The sequence below is a fragment of the Akebia trifoliata genome, chromosome 14, assembly GCF_017979445.1.
Source record: "Akebia trifoliata isolate Shusen 1 chromosome 14, ASM1797944v1, whole genome shotgun sequence".
NCBI lineage: Eukaryota > Viridiplantae > Streptophyta > Magnoliopsida > Ranunculales > Lardizabalaceae > Akebia > Akebia trifoliata.
In genome coordinates, this window is record NC_141388.1 from 25,983,453 (window position 1) to 26,000,357 (window position 16,905).

Sequence of the window (16,905 nt, forward strand, 5' to 3'; positions counted from 1 at the left end):
TTGTTCTTCGTGCTTCACTCTTTCCTTCAACATCAGCTCCTTGATCCAATAGATATGCCAATTTGTATAAAGGTTGAGGGAATATGAAGAAGGGATTGAATTAAAGGAAAGTCTTAGGTTGAATGGGGTTTCAACTAAGGTTTGGACCTTCCAATGTGTATAGAATGCTTTCTAGATGGGAGAAGGGAGAGTACAAATTCTTTAGGGATCCATCCAACCCACAAATGAACTCAAGAATGATTTTTAAAACATTTAGGGTCATTTCGAAGTTTAACGATAAAAATATGACTGTTTATCTATTTCTATCGGCGGTGCCATTGGGCACTGACAGTGGTGCCGTTGGAAATTATAGAAACAGTAGCTCCGTTCTCACACCGTTTGGGAATTTGATAGATCTTATTATGTAGAACATCCCCAAACTTTCAATAGGGGGTGGGCCATGAAAAAATATATGAAATTATCAAAATACCATTTATAGTCAAAACGAACTTTTGAGAAGTTCGATGACAAAAAGGTTTGAAGATGTGATAGATATTATTTGTATAATATCTCCAAAAAATCATTGAGGACAGAGGATGGTCTTAGGGTGGTCAAATCTCTAATATCCCCTATATGACCATTTTTGATTCCCAAAAAGTTCGATGAGAGAATGGAACGAGGAAAAAGTTTTCATAATCACTATGGGTCGACCTATTAATCATTTAAGTATTGGGGAGTAGTCTTAGGTGGTCTCATTATCTGTTGGGCTTTATGCACACATATTGAAGTTTTTTGTCGAGGTGCGTGCGATTGAGCAGTTTTACCGGAGTCTTCATATGTCTTCAATGACAAATCGATCTGATACTCAACATATGTCTCAAAATTAACAAAATATGGAACTGATAGAAAGGTCCTAGGTGATTGGCTTTGAGTCAAGTCTTGGAGAATTAGGCTAAATGGTATGTAAATATGTGGTAGGATTTTGGATATTAAGTTCATCTAGCCTAGTTAATTCTTTAACAACCTAGGGTTAAGAATATCTTTGCTCACAAGTTCTAGAGATTATATGGGTTGGACAAAATTGTCAAAATCTCTTGAACTTGGTCAATTTACATTGAAATTTCTAGGATTGATGATCAATTTGGAGAGCATAAGGGTGATCTACCTTAGTTTAGTTCTAACAAGATGAGGTTAGGGTAGTAATTACACTCATGTGAGGACCAATTTGACCAAAGGTTTTTATTGAAAGAATATGAGAATTTATAAGAAGACCAAAGTTGTGGGATTATTGAAGAATTAAAAGATGGGCAAAAGAGTAAAAAAAAGGAATTTTCTTGGGGGAAAAGTCATTAAGGAATGGGTTAAAGGGTAATTATCCAAAACAAAATTTAAGCTCACATGAACTTGTAATAGAATTGGCCTTAGGTGAACCAAAGCTTGAACAAAAATTATACTTGGCTGTGGGGGTCACCTTTAGACTAGGCAAAAAATGCTCTTGGCCATGGGTCACCTTTGGCAAGGTAAAAAATAATCTTGGCCATGGCTGAGGTATGACCAGGCTTAAAATTAAGCTTAGCTAAGGGTTAGGTTCGGTTAGGCTTAGTTCAGTTTTAAATTCCTTCATTCTTCAAATCTTCGAGCTCTTCAGTTCTTGGGCTTTACTCATAAGACTTTGATCATCCAAAATAATGTCTGATTCCTAAACAAAAAACCTGTACTTTGGCCTATGTTGTGAGCCCAACTTGATATATTATAGTTGGACACACCAAAAAGGGACATTGGAGGACAAGTGACAAAGTTTAATCCCAATTCTAGAGGGAGAAAAGCCTACAAATAGGAAAATAAAACAATGAAAGGGAAGTCTTCATTCGACTCATCCCCCAAGAAAGCTTAGACCTCAGATTTTGCGCTCTACTAAAGAGGAATGCATTTTGAACGCCAATACAATGTCGACACGATCACAAAAGAACGATTATGGAATCGCCATTGATTGGTCACCGACGTGGTTTAAGTGATAGTTATAGCTACCTTTGTATATTTGGCACATGTAGTGTTTAAAAACCGTATCCATTCTCTACCACTTTATTTTTGTTGCTAACACTCCTTAACTCAAAAGAAGTTGCCAAACTATAATAATAATAAAGAATGAAACAAAACACAACGGCTTTGCTTGATATGCTGCTAATCATTTGCAAAATGCAAATAATTTTCTGAAATCAATTTTATAGGTGCTTGGTTACAGAATGCAAATGATTTGCGTTGCGAAAAATTTGCATAAATCACCTAAATTCTTAAAAATATTCAATAAATGATTTGTGGCACAAAAAGTATCATAAATCATTTGTAAAAGTATTCAATTCCAACCTATGCAGCTCAAAGTACTAAAAATACCATCCTTCAAAGAAATTAATGAAATTGCAGAGATACCCCCAGTGCTTGCTACATTAATAAGCACTCAAATTTACAAAAATACCCTTATCAAAATACATTAAATTGCATAATAAAATTACAAAATAAGCCTAATAAAAAACATTTACAGTTACAAAAGTAACCCTCCAATACTAATTACAATATGAATTCATAAAATACATCTCATCAAAAATACATTTATTTGCATATAAAAATTATAAAAATACCCCTCATCAATCTTATTACAAAATATCCTTCATCACAAGGATATTTTGTATAAATTCATGTGCATGTTATTATAACAAGCATTGAATGTCGATTTGGAGGAGATATGGTACTTTAAGAGGCCAGTTGCCTCATCTCAACTAGGCAAGATGAGCCTATGGGTCTAAAACCCTATCCTAAATATGTATTTTTGTAATTTAAATAGTTTTTTTTTATGAGATTGAGTTAAAATTATTTACACGTTTTGCTTTAACAAAAATCACTGTGAAAAAAAAAAAAATTGCATCGCAAATATCAACCTAAAATAAATATGATTTCGCAAGAGATTTCTTTTTTAAGTCTAATAAAATTTTCATTGCAAAAACATTTGCACGCACCAAACAGGGCGAATGCGAAATGTTTAGCACGTTTCCGTGGATGCGTAGTGGAAGCCACTTTTAAAACAGATGCGGTCAGTGGATGGTGCCTACACTCTGGAGATCACGTGGGTTAGTATGGGTTCCAACGATATGTTGGTCCTACTTACTTCCCTGTTTAGTTTTGTTCCTTCATTTTATACGCCTCACGACAGCAAAATTAATCTCGCCGCAAGTAATAAAAGGGTTTTATAGAAATTAAACTACAAAAGCAACAATTAATGTCCCGAAAAGGCGGGAACCAGGGTTTTCCTTCTCAAGTGATGTTAACTTCAAATTTTAATTTTAATTTTTTCTTTTTTAAATCCATCCATGATCCAATGCCCCTTCAGCTCTTATTTACTAGTCATTATTTTAGAGGGATTCTATTGCCACACCACTTTTGCTAACGCCACCCCAATTCATATGTAATCGCTAAAGAATTTGTACAATCATAGGGTGGCGTTAGCAAAAGTTAGTGTGGCAATAGAAGGTCTCTTATTTTCTTTTCTTTTTGGTTGTCAATGGAATTCCAGCATTTCTTGTGAACATAGCATCCCCCCTTCACAGTTCACACACGGATTTCTGGAGGAAGAGCCGTTGATCAGGTCACTCTCTCTCTATATATATATATATATATATTTTTCCTTTTTATTTCTTTTTTCTGTCAGTTCTTAAGTGTTCTTGCCTCTCGTCAATCCCTCAATTAAGGTCGAGTTTGTCTTTCCAGAGCAATTAAACCTTTATCTGTGAATCTGAAAGGTAATTTTTGATTTTATTCATGGAATTTCTGTCTCTGATCTGAACATATATTTTGTTTTAATATATATTTATAACTTGTTTTGATCAGCATTCATGCCCAGAAAATCATTTTTTCCCCATTAGATCTATGTTAAAATACTTGTTTCAGTTCTCTTTCAGGTTTTTTAATGAATCCACTGAGATTTTGTTTAGAATCAGTAGTTTTCACTTGAAATCCACTATTTCTTCTGTGCAGTTCAAATGTGTTTACAAAATTGAAATTTGGGAATTTTTTTTTGGGGATTCTGTGTTTTCCTTTTATTTTAGTCGAATTCAATTTTTTTTTTTTTTTGTCTTTTAATTTTCTTACGTGTTATTTTTCTAACTTTTATGGATTATTTGATTAATTCCATATTTACCTTTATACCCCTTTGATACTTTCAAAGTTATATAGCTAATATTTTAAAATCAAAAGGGTATAAAGGGCAATCCATTCATGGTTTTTAAACTCGGTATCTTGTCTCGTCTCGTTCAGCTCAGATACCGAGTCGTCTCGAACGAGTTTTCCGATAGACAAATCAAAAAATTGAACGTGACTCATAAATCTCGGTCAAAAAATGACTTTGTGAGTTGGTCTCATTCAGCTCTGATACTGAGTTAACTCGGGCGATACGTCTCGGTCTCAGACAAGTTTAAAAACCATGAATCCATTTCAAAAGTTTTTACATAGACAGTAAAATTTATCTTAATGGGTAAATATTTCATTGAGCTAAAAACAGAATGCTTCAAGTTAGTGATCTTGGTATAGTCATACCAAAGACCAAGGCAATTCTGCAATAAACTTTTCAATTAATTATTCTAAAGCAACACATGTGATCTGTATCTTTGCAGCTGTTTTGTGTGTGAGATTTAAGAAATAAGTTTTAACTGCTACATAATATCAAAACTTAGTATGCTGGGTAATGAAGAGTTGCATTTTTATGGAACTAATAGCAAAGAACATCCCTTTTTCTAGGCCTATGGGTTTCAAGTATTACCATCTCTATGGTAACAACAAGCCAAATAGTTATAACTTGAGTTCACTTCATCTCCGACCAAGGGTGGAGCCAGGGGAGGGGCGTTCCTACATTTTGGTCAATAATAGAGATGGCCCGCTCCCCACATGTTTTCAAACTGATGACATGCCCCTCCTCGATTTTGGTCAAATTAGATACCCCTGTATTTTCAAACTGATGACATGCCCCCCTTGACCTACATTTTCTTCTCTAAGACTAATATAAATGCCCTCATCTTCATATTTTCCCCCAAAACCAGTCATCTTCAACCCATCTTTTACCATCATTTTTAACCTTATGATTCTATTTTCTTCAACCTTCAAACCTCAAGAATTTTTGGTGAACTAGAAGGATGGATTTTTTTATAGAAAAATCAATGTTTTCTACATTGCATTGAAGAAGATGCTTCGAAGAAGACGTTGAATAGGTTAAAAATAGTTTGAACTAGATTTTAACAGGTTGAAGATGATGCATTTTTAGTTCGAACTCGTCTTGAATGTTAAGATTCTCTCCTTTAACCTTCAAATCTCAAGAACAAGATAAAGTTCTGGAGAAGTCGAAGGATGGAGTTTTGGGTAGAAAAATTAAGGACTTTCTAAAATGTATTAAATACAATGGATTCAAGACGAGATTAAAAATGTTTTTCCCTATAAGTTAACTTAAAGATGACATATTTTGGGAGAAAATTAAGAGATATTTTACTAGAAGATTAAGATGAGGGCACATTAGTCTCATAAAAGAAGTCTTGGGTCAAGCAGTTATGTCAACAGTTTAAAAACACAGAGGACATCTTAAATTGATCAAAACATGGAGGGGTATGTCTAAATCACCCTTTTTTTTAGTACTTTTATCTGCACCCTATTTTCGTTATCTTTTGATGAGTACCTTATCTTAAGGCTTTAGTTCCTTTTTTGGTGTACTTACACCCTATGGGTGTTAACCTCAGTAAAGAGGAGTTTCTGTGGTGCTGCTTATCGATCTGGAAAATTGCTTGCATTATAAAATAATGGAAAATGGATGGAACCAAGAAGCTTATTTATAGTTTAAGAGATGAGAGGATGAATGCATATTTGATTATACATCGAGAAGGTTATTTTAATAATATTGACAATGAGGTAATCATGCAATGTTTTCAGAGCATGAAAATCCATCAATGACAATTGTAAAAAAGAACATTAGTGGAAGTAACCAAATGAGAAATGACTTTTTCCAAAACAAAATTCTTTTGCATATATTTTGTTTATTGGGATCATCAATTTCCTTCTCAACGGTACCTTATTTATAAAAAATTAATTAACATTTTTCTCTTTATTGATTCTTATTGAAAAAAGTGTGGTAAAGTAATTACTGAAATACCATAGTTCTGCTCAGAAAAGACAGAGCACTGTCTCTTTTATTTATTTTTTTGTTGGCCGTATATTTTCTAAATTTTGGTTCATGGGTTTGTTTTGCCTCAGCTTGCTAGGGCAGCTCAAGTCAGAAAATGAAGAGGACAGAATCAAGAAAATCACATTCATTGTGGTGGGATAGTGACATCAGTCCCAAAAACTCTAAATGGCTTGCAGAAAATCTTGAAGGTGAGAAACGAAAATTGAATTGGGTAATCTTATTGTTGTCTTTTATCTAGTAAATTATTAGGGCAAATCAGATAGAGGAAAAATATAAATAAAAAAAGAAAAAAGACAGCGAGGAAAATCAGGCTTACCAACTAGACCGTAAGAAATACTAATGAGTTATGCTTAGTGTAAATTATCTCCTTTCTGTTTCTTATTTTGTCTATAAAACTGAAGCAATAATATATTATATTTTTATTAAGATTATATAATCCAGTGTTAATCTCACTAGAAACTAATTTTTCAAGTTGGCACTGACACAAATGTAGAGCCTCAAAGTGATCAAGTGTGGGCCTTCCCAAAATTAGCATACAATGACCCCAAAACTGCTTCGGATTTTCTGACAAAGTGACTGTGGTCTACATCTGAGAGTTTTCTTAATGATTCACTCAAGATCATAAGTGGAATTTTTTGATGACTTATTTCTAGATGAAGTTCTCATAAGATATTCTAATGGAAAGATCTCAGATGTTCATTTTCCTCTTAATAATTCACTAAATTATGGGAAAACCTTTAGGCTCTAGGGTCTGTATGATTGCAGGGAATTTGTTTTCACTTTTCAATGGAATATGAACTCCTCAGGAAAATGAAATCATAAAAAAGAGAGTTGATTTTTAGTTTTAAGTGTTTGGAGTAATCATGAGAGAATAACGTTAGGACCATTTTTCCAGGGAGTGGGATTGGAAAATATCTTTCTTTTTAGCGTGGAAAATTAATTTGCCACGTAATTGAATTCCATGAAAAATGTAGCCATATGCCTGAATAATACAGGAAAATCATTTTTCATTCCATTTTCCATGTGCAATCCTACGGACCCTTATTTTATTGAATTGTCAAGTCAAATTTCAAGGCAAAAAGGTATTTCTCTGAGGAACCCTCGTGTACTTCACTAGAACTTGTTCCAAATTTAATGTGCTATGCTGATGAACTGATGGCATGATGCCACGTGTATTAGAAAATAAAAAGAGTGATTGGTTAGTGGAGAGAAAATTTTGGGAGAAAATATCGGAGCAGTTTTTTACTTGCTTTTGCAATAAACATGGCCTCATGCCATTGGTTCATCAGTTTAGCATATAAATTTTAAAACAGCAAATCTCTGTTCTTACTTAGAATATCAATGGCCGATTTACTTTCCATGGGGCAAGTCTGGAGAGTTATTATTTACATTTAAAAATGGAATATATTTATGTTTGACTTTTCAAATTATTTCATGATTGAGTTTTAATATGGGCAACAGTCAAACGGTTAGACTACTTGGATTCAGTTTGGCACCCTTTCCTTGGCCTTAAGAGGTGTCTTGTGCTCATCAATACCAACTGTCCAAATGTTAGGACATAATAAAAATTTGAGTCCAACTAGCCTTACTAAGTTAGTTAGGATTTTACCCTCACTAAGGGTTGTTGGGCTCCCCTTGTGGCATTCAAAAACACGATCCGAGGCTTAGGGTTGTGAGGACAAAATTCTATGATCATTAATAAAACAAAATTCCAAAAAAAGTTAATTTTCACCGTTGAATTTCAATTTTAAGTATGGAATTTAATGTGGAAGTTCATTAGCCATCAAAAGTGTTTTGTGAATATTTTTGTTTTGTTTTGTGAATATATTTTTTTATCTGAGTTTTTAGAAGAAACGTAGAGGGCCGTGGTATTGTATTGCTGATTTGGTAGTCCATTTGAGCAAAACAATCCTTTGTAAGGTTTAAAATTTTACTAAGTTAGTAAGGAAGCTGTTCCTCTATAAATTTCCAAAATTAACTTAAACATAGATTTTGGAATAATGATTTTCTGACACCCCCTTGTGACGTACGCTTCCTAACGTGGCATGTGCTAGAACCATAGATATTTTCTTTAGGATACGCAACTGCACATATTTATGTTAGAATTTAGAGGGTTGAATTTGAAAACTCTTTAATATTCAATTAGTTTTAACCATATGGTAAATCAATCTATTAACCATAGGGTAATTCAATCCCATGTTTGCTTTATGCTTTATACTTTATGCTTTATGCTTTTTTACTTTATTGCTTTAAGTTTAGTTGATAGTTTTGATTTTGCCTTGAGTAAGTTTAGTCCCACATCGATTAGGAGAAGAATTGATTTGCAATTCTTAAATAATTGTACTTCTAATAGCTTTAAAAGTGAATAATAGTAGTGGGCGGGCTCACGCACGCACACGGGTGCCGAAGAGGAAAATCCAACGTTCCAATTGGGATTTGGATCCACTGGTCTGAAAACCTTAATGCATGTGTGCACGTACGACGTGCGCACAGGGGGGGTGTAAAATCTCGGATTTACACCTCACGTGGGTGTGCACATTCGAATTGGTTTGTGACTGTTCTAAACAATCACTTTCTCTTTATTTATATTCAATGCTTAGTCGATTTAAAACCTTAATGCGTGTGCACACGTACGACGTGCGCACAGGGTGAGTGCAAAATCTCGGATTTACACCTCAAGTGGGTGCGCACATTCGAATTGGTTTGTGACTATTCTAAACAGTCACTTTCTCTTTATTTATATCCAATGCTTAGTCGATTTTAAAACACACTTGCTTTCTCTGCTATTTTAATTTTATTTTCGACTACCTGTACATCTTTATTCTTCGTTGTGAGAGCACGTAACATCGTCGAGTTCCAAGTTACGTTCCAATTTAGGGTACCCTTTTGGATACGTGAGTTGTTGTATCCTGTAGAATGAACGCCTACAGACTGTGGTACTGTAGCAGGGGCGAATTTCGTTTTAGGATAGTGCTTTGTGCACACCTCAACCAATTTTGTTTTAGGTAATAATTTTCTATTACATTCAGTTTGAAAATCAGGAATTTTTCAATCTTCTTCTCTCTCTGTCCATAAGAAATCAGTATTCAGCAATAAAAATTTATGGGGATGTACAGTTGTGTATCCCAAGGAAAAAAAATCTATGGTTCTAGCTCATGCCATGTTAGGAAGCGTATGTCAGAGGGAGCATCAGTAAATCACTGCCTCTAGAATTTATTATTATTTTTTCTATGCCATGCCATGATCATTTGAATTTGAATGACAAAAATAGTCCTTGACCTCAGAGATGGAGCAGAGTGTCACACGAATGCTGAAACTGATAGAAAAGGAAGGAGACTCATTTGCTAAGAAGAGCGAGATGTATTATCAGAAAAGACCAGAGCTAAAATCTCATGTAGAGGAATTATATAGTATGTACCGGTCTATAATATCTCATGTAGAGGAATTACATTGCATGTACCGGTCTCTGGCGGGGCGCTATGATCACTTGACTGGAGAATTGCGTAAGAACATCTTCCACAAGGACAGTGATGAGTCATCGTCAGATTCTGAGTCAGATTCAGGTTCTGAGTCAGAGAAGCTCCGGATGGCAGATGAAGAGAATTCAGAAGCTCTATCAAAAGTTGTGGAAAATGGGAAATACGAAGAGCTTCATGGAAGAATTTCATGGTATGATGAAGAGTTGAGAGTCGCAAACGAAAGGATTCGGTTGTCAGAAGAAGAGGTCTCCAAGTTGAAGCTCAAGATTGCAAACACTGAATCTGCGGAGGACAAGATTCATGTAGTGGAAAAGCTTGAGGCTTCAGAGGAAGAAATTGTTAGGTTGAAACTTGAAGAATCTGAGAAGAATGAATCTTCAGAAGCAACCCATGATTTGCAGGTTCAACTTGCATCCAATCCAGAAGACACTAAGAATGATGTTTTGGATCGAGATCGGAGGATTGAGGCACTAGAAGAAGAGTTGATAGTTAGAAACGAAAAACTCCAGCTTTCTGAAGAAGAGATTGTGAGGTTGAAGCTTGAGCTCGAGAAGAAGAACAAAGCTTCTATTGTTAGTACATTTGATCTTGAATCTCTTCGGAAAGATATCATGGCATGGGAGGCAGAGTGCGAATCGGAGAAAAGACGGGTCTCAGAGCTTCAAGAACATATTCTGAGGTTAGAATTCGATCTATCCAATCGTGATCATGAGATTAAGGAATTGAAAATAGCCATCACTGCATGGGAGTCGAAGAGTAGATCTTTAGAGGCGGAGATCAAAAGGGTTGAGATTGCAATGCGAAGTGAGATGGAGATATTAAAGGCAGGCATTGTTGAGAGAAGTAATCGCATGGAAGAGTTAAATAAAAGCCTTGATGCACTTAAACTGAAATACGATATGTTGGTGGTTGAAAGAGATGGTCTCAATGCAGAGGTGCTTAGACTTGTTGCCGAAGTGGGTTCTCGAGATGACCGGTTGGGTCAAATGGATCAACATCTGCACCAATTACATATGGAGCATGTGGAGCTGATCTTGGGATCGGAAAGAACTCGGAAACTTTTGGAGGAATTGGGGTCGAGGGTGAAGGAGTTAGTGGAGGAGGTGGAGAGACAGAGAGGTGTGATCTCTGAAGGGGCCGAGGAGAAACGGGAGGCAATTCGACAGCTATGTTTCTCACTTGAGCATTATCGGAATGGGTATCATCAGCTTCGGCAAGCTTTTCTTATCCATAAACGGCCAGCAGAATTGGTGTCTTGAATCTATCTAGTTTTAGGAACAATTCTGTTTCCAAGGGTTGGTTCTTTAGCTCTTTCTTCATGTGTTGATCTGGTTTTAGAAACAATTCTGTTTCCAAGGGTTGGTTCTTTAGCTCTTTCTTCATGTGTTGTTCCCTCTCGTCTAGTGTGTGCTCGTACTAGATTAGTTTAGTGGGCTATGGATGAATTCTTGATTTGGTTTGGTTAATGAGACCAAAGATTGATTCCTTTTTTTTTTTTTAAATAAAAGTTACAACTAGTTTTATGGACCATAACACTGGATTTTCATTCTAAATACCCCCAAATTTTTTTTGGCCGAAACTTGGCAATCAAGTTAGGAAACTTTCTTAACTAAATCCGCCCTCCACCTTTAAGAAAATATTTGAAGTATCTAAAGTACTCCTTCACCTAAAAGTTTCTTTTGTCTCTCTCATCTTGGGATTTCACGTTCCTTCAACTTATTTGTGATTTTCGACATTGAATGGTGAACTCAACGGCAAACAATAAATTGTAGATGTCAGTGATGTTTGAAGATCTTCGAACAGGTAAGTGATCAAATTGATTTTTCTTTTCTTATAAAGAAAATTAAAAAAATCAAACTTAATTGTGCTGTTGAAAATATTAGCAATTTCATTGCTTTTGTCAAAAACAAACGAAAAAATTGTTGTTGTAAAATTAAAAAGGTGAAATCCCTCTTTTATTAATTCAAAGCAGCTAATTTGTGTTATCTTTCAAAGCATCAAAGCCGTTGCTTTGTTTATAAGAAAGCAGCAATTCGGTTTTTGTCTATCTCAAAGTTGTAAAATTAAGAGAGAACTCTCTTATTATTCTCGTACTATTCATGTTGTCAATATCTATATTTATAGGTTTATATCAATAATAAGAGGGAGATGAAAAGTTAAAAGAATTGTAGAAGAAGAATTGTCAAGTCTCACAAGGAAAGTTTATCAAGATATTTATAATAATCAAGGTGAATGGACATTATAGACATTCAAATTTGCACAAACTCATTGGAAAAAATTCAATTTTCAAAATCTCAAGTTGATTTCAATTAAGAGTCTAAAAACCTTCAACGACCGATGTTGCATAATAATTGTCATTTGGCACATTTCTTTATGTATACATGCACACATGCAACGGCCGATGTTGCATAATAATTGTCATTTGGCACATTTCTTTATGTATACATGCACACATGCAGGGAGAATACCTTATCCTTAATCCATATATATACCCCATCTAATTCCATACCACTTCCTTAACCCATTGCTCTTGTGGGCATCTAATTCCTCCACAAATGGAGCAGGGAGAATACCTTTTCCTTGTCAAAGAAGATATAAATAAAGTTTTGGACCGTGGGCAACAATCTTATGAATCTTTTCTGGTTTGGAATTCGAGACTTTCGAGGTGGAGGTTCAGGAAAGGAAACTGAAAAGGGACCTCAAAAGGCTTATTTTCATCTCGCTATTTGATAACATCCGGAAAGAAGCTTATGAGTTCGTTCAAGAGAAAATCCATAATTTCGAAGACAATTTTAGATCAAGGGAATGAGATCATGGTCCTAATTTACTACAAAGTCCACATTCAAGCCTAATCCAAATACCTAAACCTAAATCATTTTAAGCTCATAACCCAAGTTTAAACTCAAAATCTAATGTCAAGCCCATTCTAAGTCCATACCAAGTCCATTCTAAGCTCATGGTCTTACACCTTCCCCAAGAAAAGACACATGATGATCTCTCATAAGCTTCAATATCCAAGAAAGCTCTTCATTGATGGGCCAATCCTCCAACCTAGTTGGTGAGTCAACTCCTTTGAGAAAACTCAAGAGTACCCTATTAAAAGATGAGGTTAAACCAAAAAAGTACTTTGTATTTAGTAAAAATCTCTAAAGTTGGGAGAACTTGCAATCCTACCCCTAAAAGGTAAGAATCTTCAAGTACATGCATGGACTCTCCCATTAGTCCATTTCAAATAAATATATATATATATTTACCCTTTTTTTTAAGGATATTTACAAGAGACCCAAGTCTACTTTTTACCTACCACCCCACCTTTACACGTCACTTTCCTATTCACTCTCTTAAAAAAACTTTTACTGTATCTTCTCACAAATTTCACATCTACCCTCATGAAGATAGAAAATCTCAAAATAAACAACCAAAACCCCATGTCTTTTCTATTTGTTTTTAGGGTTGGATCACTTTACCTCCAAAAGTTCTCTAAAAACTTTATAAATAATCACATTTCTTATGAGCAATTCATGCTCTCAAGCCCCTATCTCTTAACATAAAACTTTACAAAAATTCCTATTCAACATATCTAACCCTCTCTCAACTCAACCCTCAACCCTCAACTCAAAAACTTCTACCCATCTCTCAACTCTCAACGAAGAACTCTCATCTTCTTTAACTAGGCCCTTAACTAAAACCTTCAACCTTCAAGTTCTTTCTTTCAAGATTTAACATCACTCAAAAACATCAAAGGACAAGGTGGTTATAGATTAGGTATTTATTTTCAAGCACTTGCATCTTTTACTCCTAACCCTCTATTTATTTTATGTTATAATAAGTTTTTAAGATGTAATGCACACCTTTTCCCACCTTCGATAGGTTAGACTTCGGTTTGGTCGAAAAGATGGAGTTGAAAACCTTTTTTCATCCATAATGTATCTCATGCATCATATTGTACATTATGTACTCACTCACATATGCTTCGTAATGATGAAGAAATGTGTCACCCTCTTGTTGGGGTTGAAACACTAAGTTTGTAGCTTTGTATTCATGCATTAAGGTTATGGTACTAAGAGAACTCCATCATGAAAATAATATATGCTATATGGGTTATCATTTTGCATAAGGTATTCCCAATGTCTCACACTGATATCAAAACCCTTTTCAAGGGTAAATTTTCTCTTATTGCAAACACCACCTCTAAACATGCATTTTTATTTTTTTATTTTTCAAAAGATTGGCCAAGTTTTAAAGGTTTTACCCTTGGTGGAGAGGATGGGGTGCCTAACACCTTCCCCATCCTCTAATCAGATGTCCCTACTTTGATCTTAAGTAGACCATGTCTTTTCCATATATATGAGTCACTACGATAATAAAATCAATTTCAAAATCATTTTGGGTGCCCATTCACACTATTTTCAAGAAAGAATGGTGATGACTCCAAATAACATAGCATTGTAGTTCTATAATAAACATTTCATGTCTACAAACATAAATGTCATTACATAGAAAAGAATAGAAATTAGAAAAAATAAAAATAAAGACATATTTTCCAATACCCCCCTCAAAACCCAACTTGACAAAATGTGAGTTGGTAACAGAAGGGCCAACAGACTTCGTGAGCATGTTAGTAAACTGATTTGATGAAATGTTTTAAAAGGTACCAGATTGGACTTTCTCATTGAGAAAATGAACATCAACCTCTAGATACTTAGTTATCTCATGAAGAATAGAGTCAGAAGCAAACATAATAACATACTTGTTGTCGTAAAATAGAGTGGAAGAATCAAAAATAGGAAATCTCAGCTCCATTAATAAAGAGCAGAGCGAAATAAGTTCACATGTGCCAAGGGCCATAGCACGGTACTCAGCTTAAGCAGAAGATCGAGAAATCACAATTTATTTCTTACTTTTCTACGAGATCATGTTGCCCCTATGGAAAGTATATTAATCAGAGATAGATCTTTTATTCGTTATAAAACCAACATAATCAACGTTAGTGAAGTAGGACAAATGAGGTTGAGTAGTAGAAAAATAAAAGAGCCCAAGACACGACTTCAAGTAATGAAAAATGAGATAAACAACATCAAAATTAGAAGTGCATAGAGTGCACATGAACTGGCTACCTTCATTCATCGCAAAGGTCAAATCTGATCTAATGTTAGTTAGATAAATTAGACGGCCAACAAATCTCTGATAAGAAGAAGGATTAGATAATAAACCTTCATATTCAACATGGAGATGATTTTAATTTAGAGGAGATGAAATAGGACGACAATCAAGCATACTAGTATATTAAAGAATGTATTTGCGTTGAGATAATGAAATATCATGATAGGAACGGGTCATTTCTATCCCAAAGAAGTACTTAAGAGAATCTAAGGGCCCGTGTGGATACAGGAGCCAGAAGTACTTAAAACATAAGTACTTCTAGAAGTATTTTCTGAAGTACTGTCTGAAGTAGCTGGATACGTGTTGTACGTTTGGATGCAAGATCTGAGAAGTACTACCAAAAGTACTTCTCACAGAGTTTTGTGTTAGGAAACTATTATGTATTCTGTTAAAATGACCAGAATGCCCTTATATGTAATAATTACTGTTTTTAACATTATAACTTAACAATATACCCTTAAAAAAGTAGCAGTTACTATTTTTATTAAATAAAAACATTATAACATCATGTTATACTCAAAAATCCTTGTTTTTATTTTTTTTTTAAATTCGACAGAACCTCCCCTAAATACTGGACATATGAAAAATAAAACCTATATAAAAACATGACAATTATCATACAATAAAACCTGTATCATCATACATAAAATCATATGTAATAATCACACCAACATATGTAAAATGAAAAGAAAATATTTATAAACAAATCTGTTAACTTTAAAATATACCTTTGCATGCACCTAATAAATCTGTTTTAACCACTATTAGTTATTGCACACCCCTAAAGGCACATAATCATTTCTATTAGAGAGAGAGAGAGAGAGAGAGAAACCCGATCTTAGAATATTGATAAGTGGTTATTTCTTGAAACTCAAATTTCTATGGAGTGATTGCCAATTTGTATTCCATTTGAGCTCAACAACCCTTGGTAAGATTTAAAATCTTTCTATGTTAGTAAGGAAAGTGTTTTTCAAAGACTTCTAGACCCAAAACTTTTCTATTAGAATTAGTTCCATTTCTCTCACTATAGAGGGAGCTCAAAATGATGTTGGTGATGAAATAATATAGTTAAATACATCTTCTTCTCAATGGCTACATTCTATACAAGAAGCAATAGCCCTACAATGTCTGCAATACTGTTGCTGGTTGGAATGCTAATGGCAACCTTAGAATGTGCAGGTCTCTCTCTCTCTCTCTCTCTCTCTCTCACACACACACACACACACACACACACACATGCACATATATGCATGCATGCACGGAGATATCAATGCCCATCCCACCATATATATTCTGATTTGAATAATGGATTTCAACCTCCCCATCTGACATACTATCCCATACTCTCCCGACGTGGCATGTGCTAGACCAAAGATTTTTTTATTCATTAGGATACACAACTGCACATATATCCCTAGAAAAAAAATCTATGAATCTAGCATATGCCACATCATGGAAATATGGGGAGTATGTCAGAGGGAGGAGTCATAAAATCACAACCCTCCTAATATTTTTCATGAGGATGGTCATCATGTCTACAAAGGGAGAAAAAATCCCAATTGATTTGACCATCGAAATGATCGAAAAATGGAAAGAGACTTATTGATGGATCCCGATATTTGGTGCTCTTGCATCATTTGCTATGTCGTTCTGTGCTGGTGCTAAAAGTGATAATAAAAAATTTAAAACTAATTTGATTAATTCACATCTGATTACAAGCATCTTGATGAAATCTTGGCTGTTCATCGACAGTTCTCAACCTCGGTAGGGTCAGGTGCATTGACCCTTTTAAAGGCTTCACTAGCGGCTTGCATGATCTCTGTCCTTGGGGCAGTGCTTGCAAGCAACAACACCATTGATGCATTGTTTTCTGAAGTATGTAAACAAATTCTCCAAAAAAAAATTCCAAAAATTTGTAAAATTCTCCAAATAAGACATATTGATTTAATAAAAAAATGACTGATTAATTCAATTAATTGGCAATTTGTCGATTACTAGCTCATGAAATTTCCCTAAATTTATCCGAATTGAACATGGACCCACAACCACATTGATCCAATTTATAGGGTG

The 16,905-nt window shown here is 34.7% G+C and overlaps 1 protein-coding gene across 3 annotated transcripts; it reads left to right on the forward strand.

Moving 5' to 3' along the window:
* Window positions 1–3,547: 3,547 nt before the first annotated feature.
* Window positions 3,548–11,154, forward strand: LOC147386624 (protein NETWORKED 4B-like). 3 transcript variants are annotated; one of them, XM_086424709.1, is made up of 4 exons: window positions 3,558–3,616; window positions 3,720–3,770; window positions 6,262–6,381; window positions 9,478–11,154. In XM_086424709.1, the coding sequence occupies exons 3-4, from the start codon at window positions 6,288–6,290 to the stop codon at window positions 10,929–10,931; spliced, it is 1,548 nt and encodes a 515-aa protein (XP_086280835.1). In that variant the 5' UTR covers window positions 3,558–3,616; window positions 3,720–3,770; window positions 6,262–6,287; the 3' UTR covers window positions 10,932–11,154. The 3 variants fall into 3 exon arrangements, with proteins under 3 accessions (XP_086280833.1, XP_086280835.1, XP_086280834.1); XM_086424707.1 differs by lacking the exon at window positions 3,720–3,770 and having other exon boundaries at window positions 3,548–3,616; XM_086424708.1 differs by lacking the exon at window positions 3,558–3,616 and having other exon boundaries at window positions 3,633–3,770.
* Window positions 11,155–16,905: the final 5,751 nt, after the last annotated feature.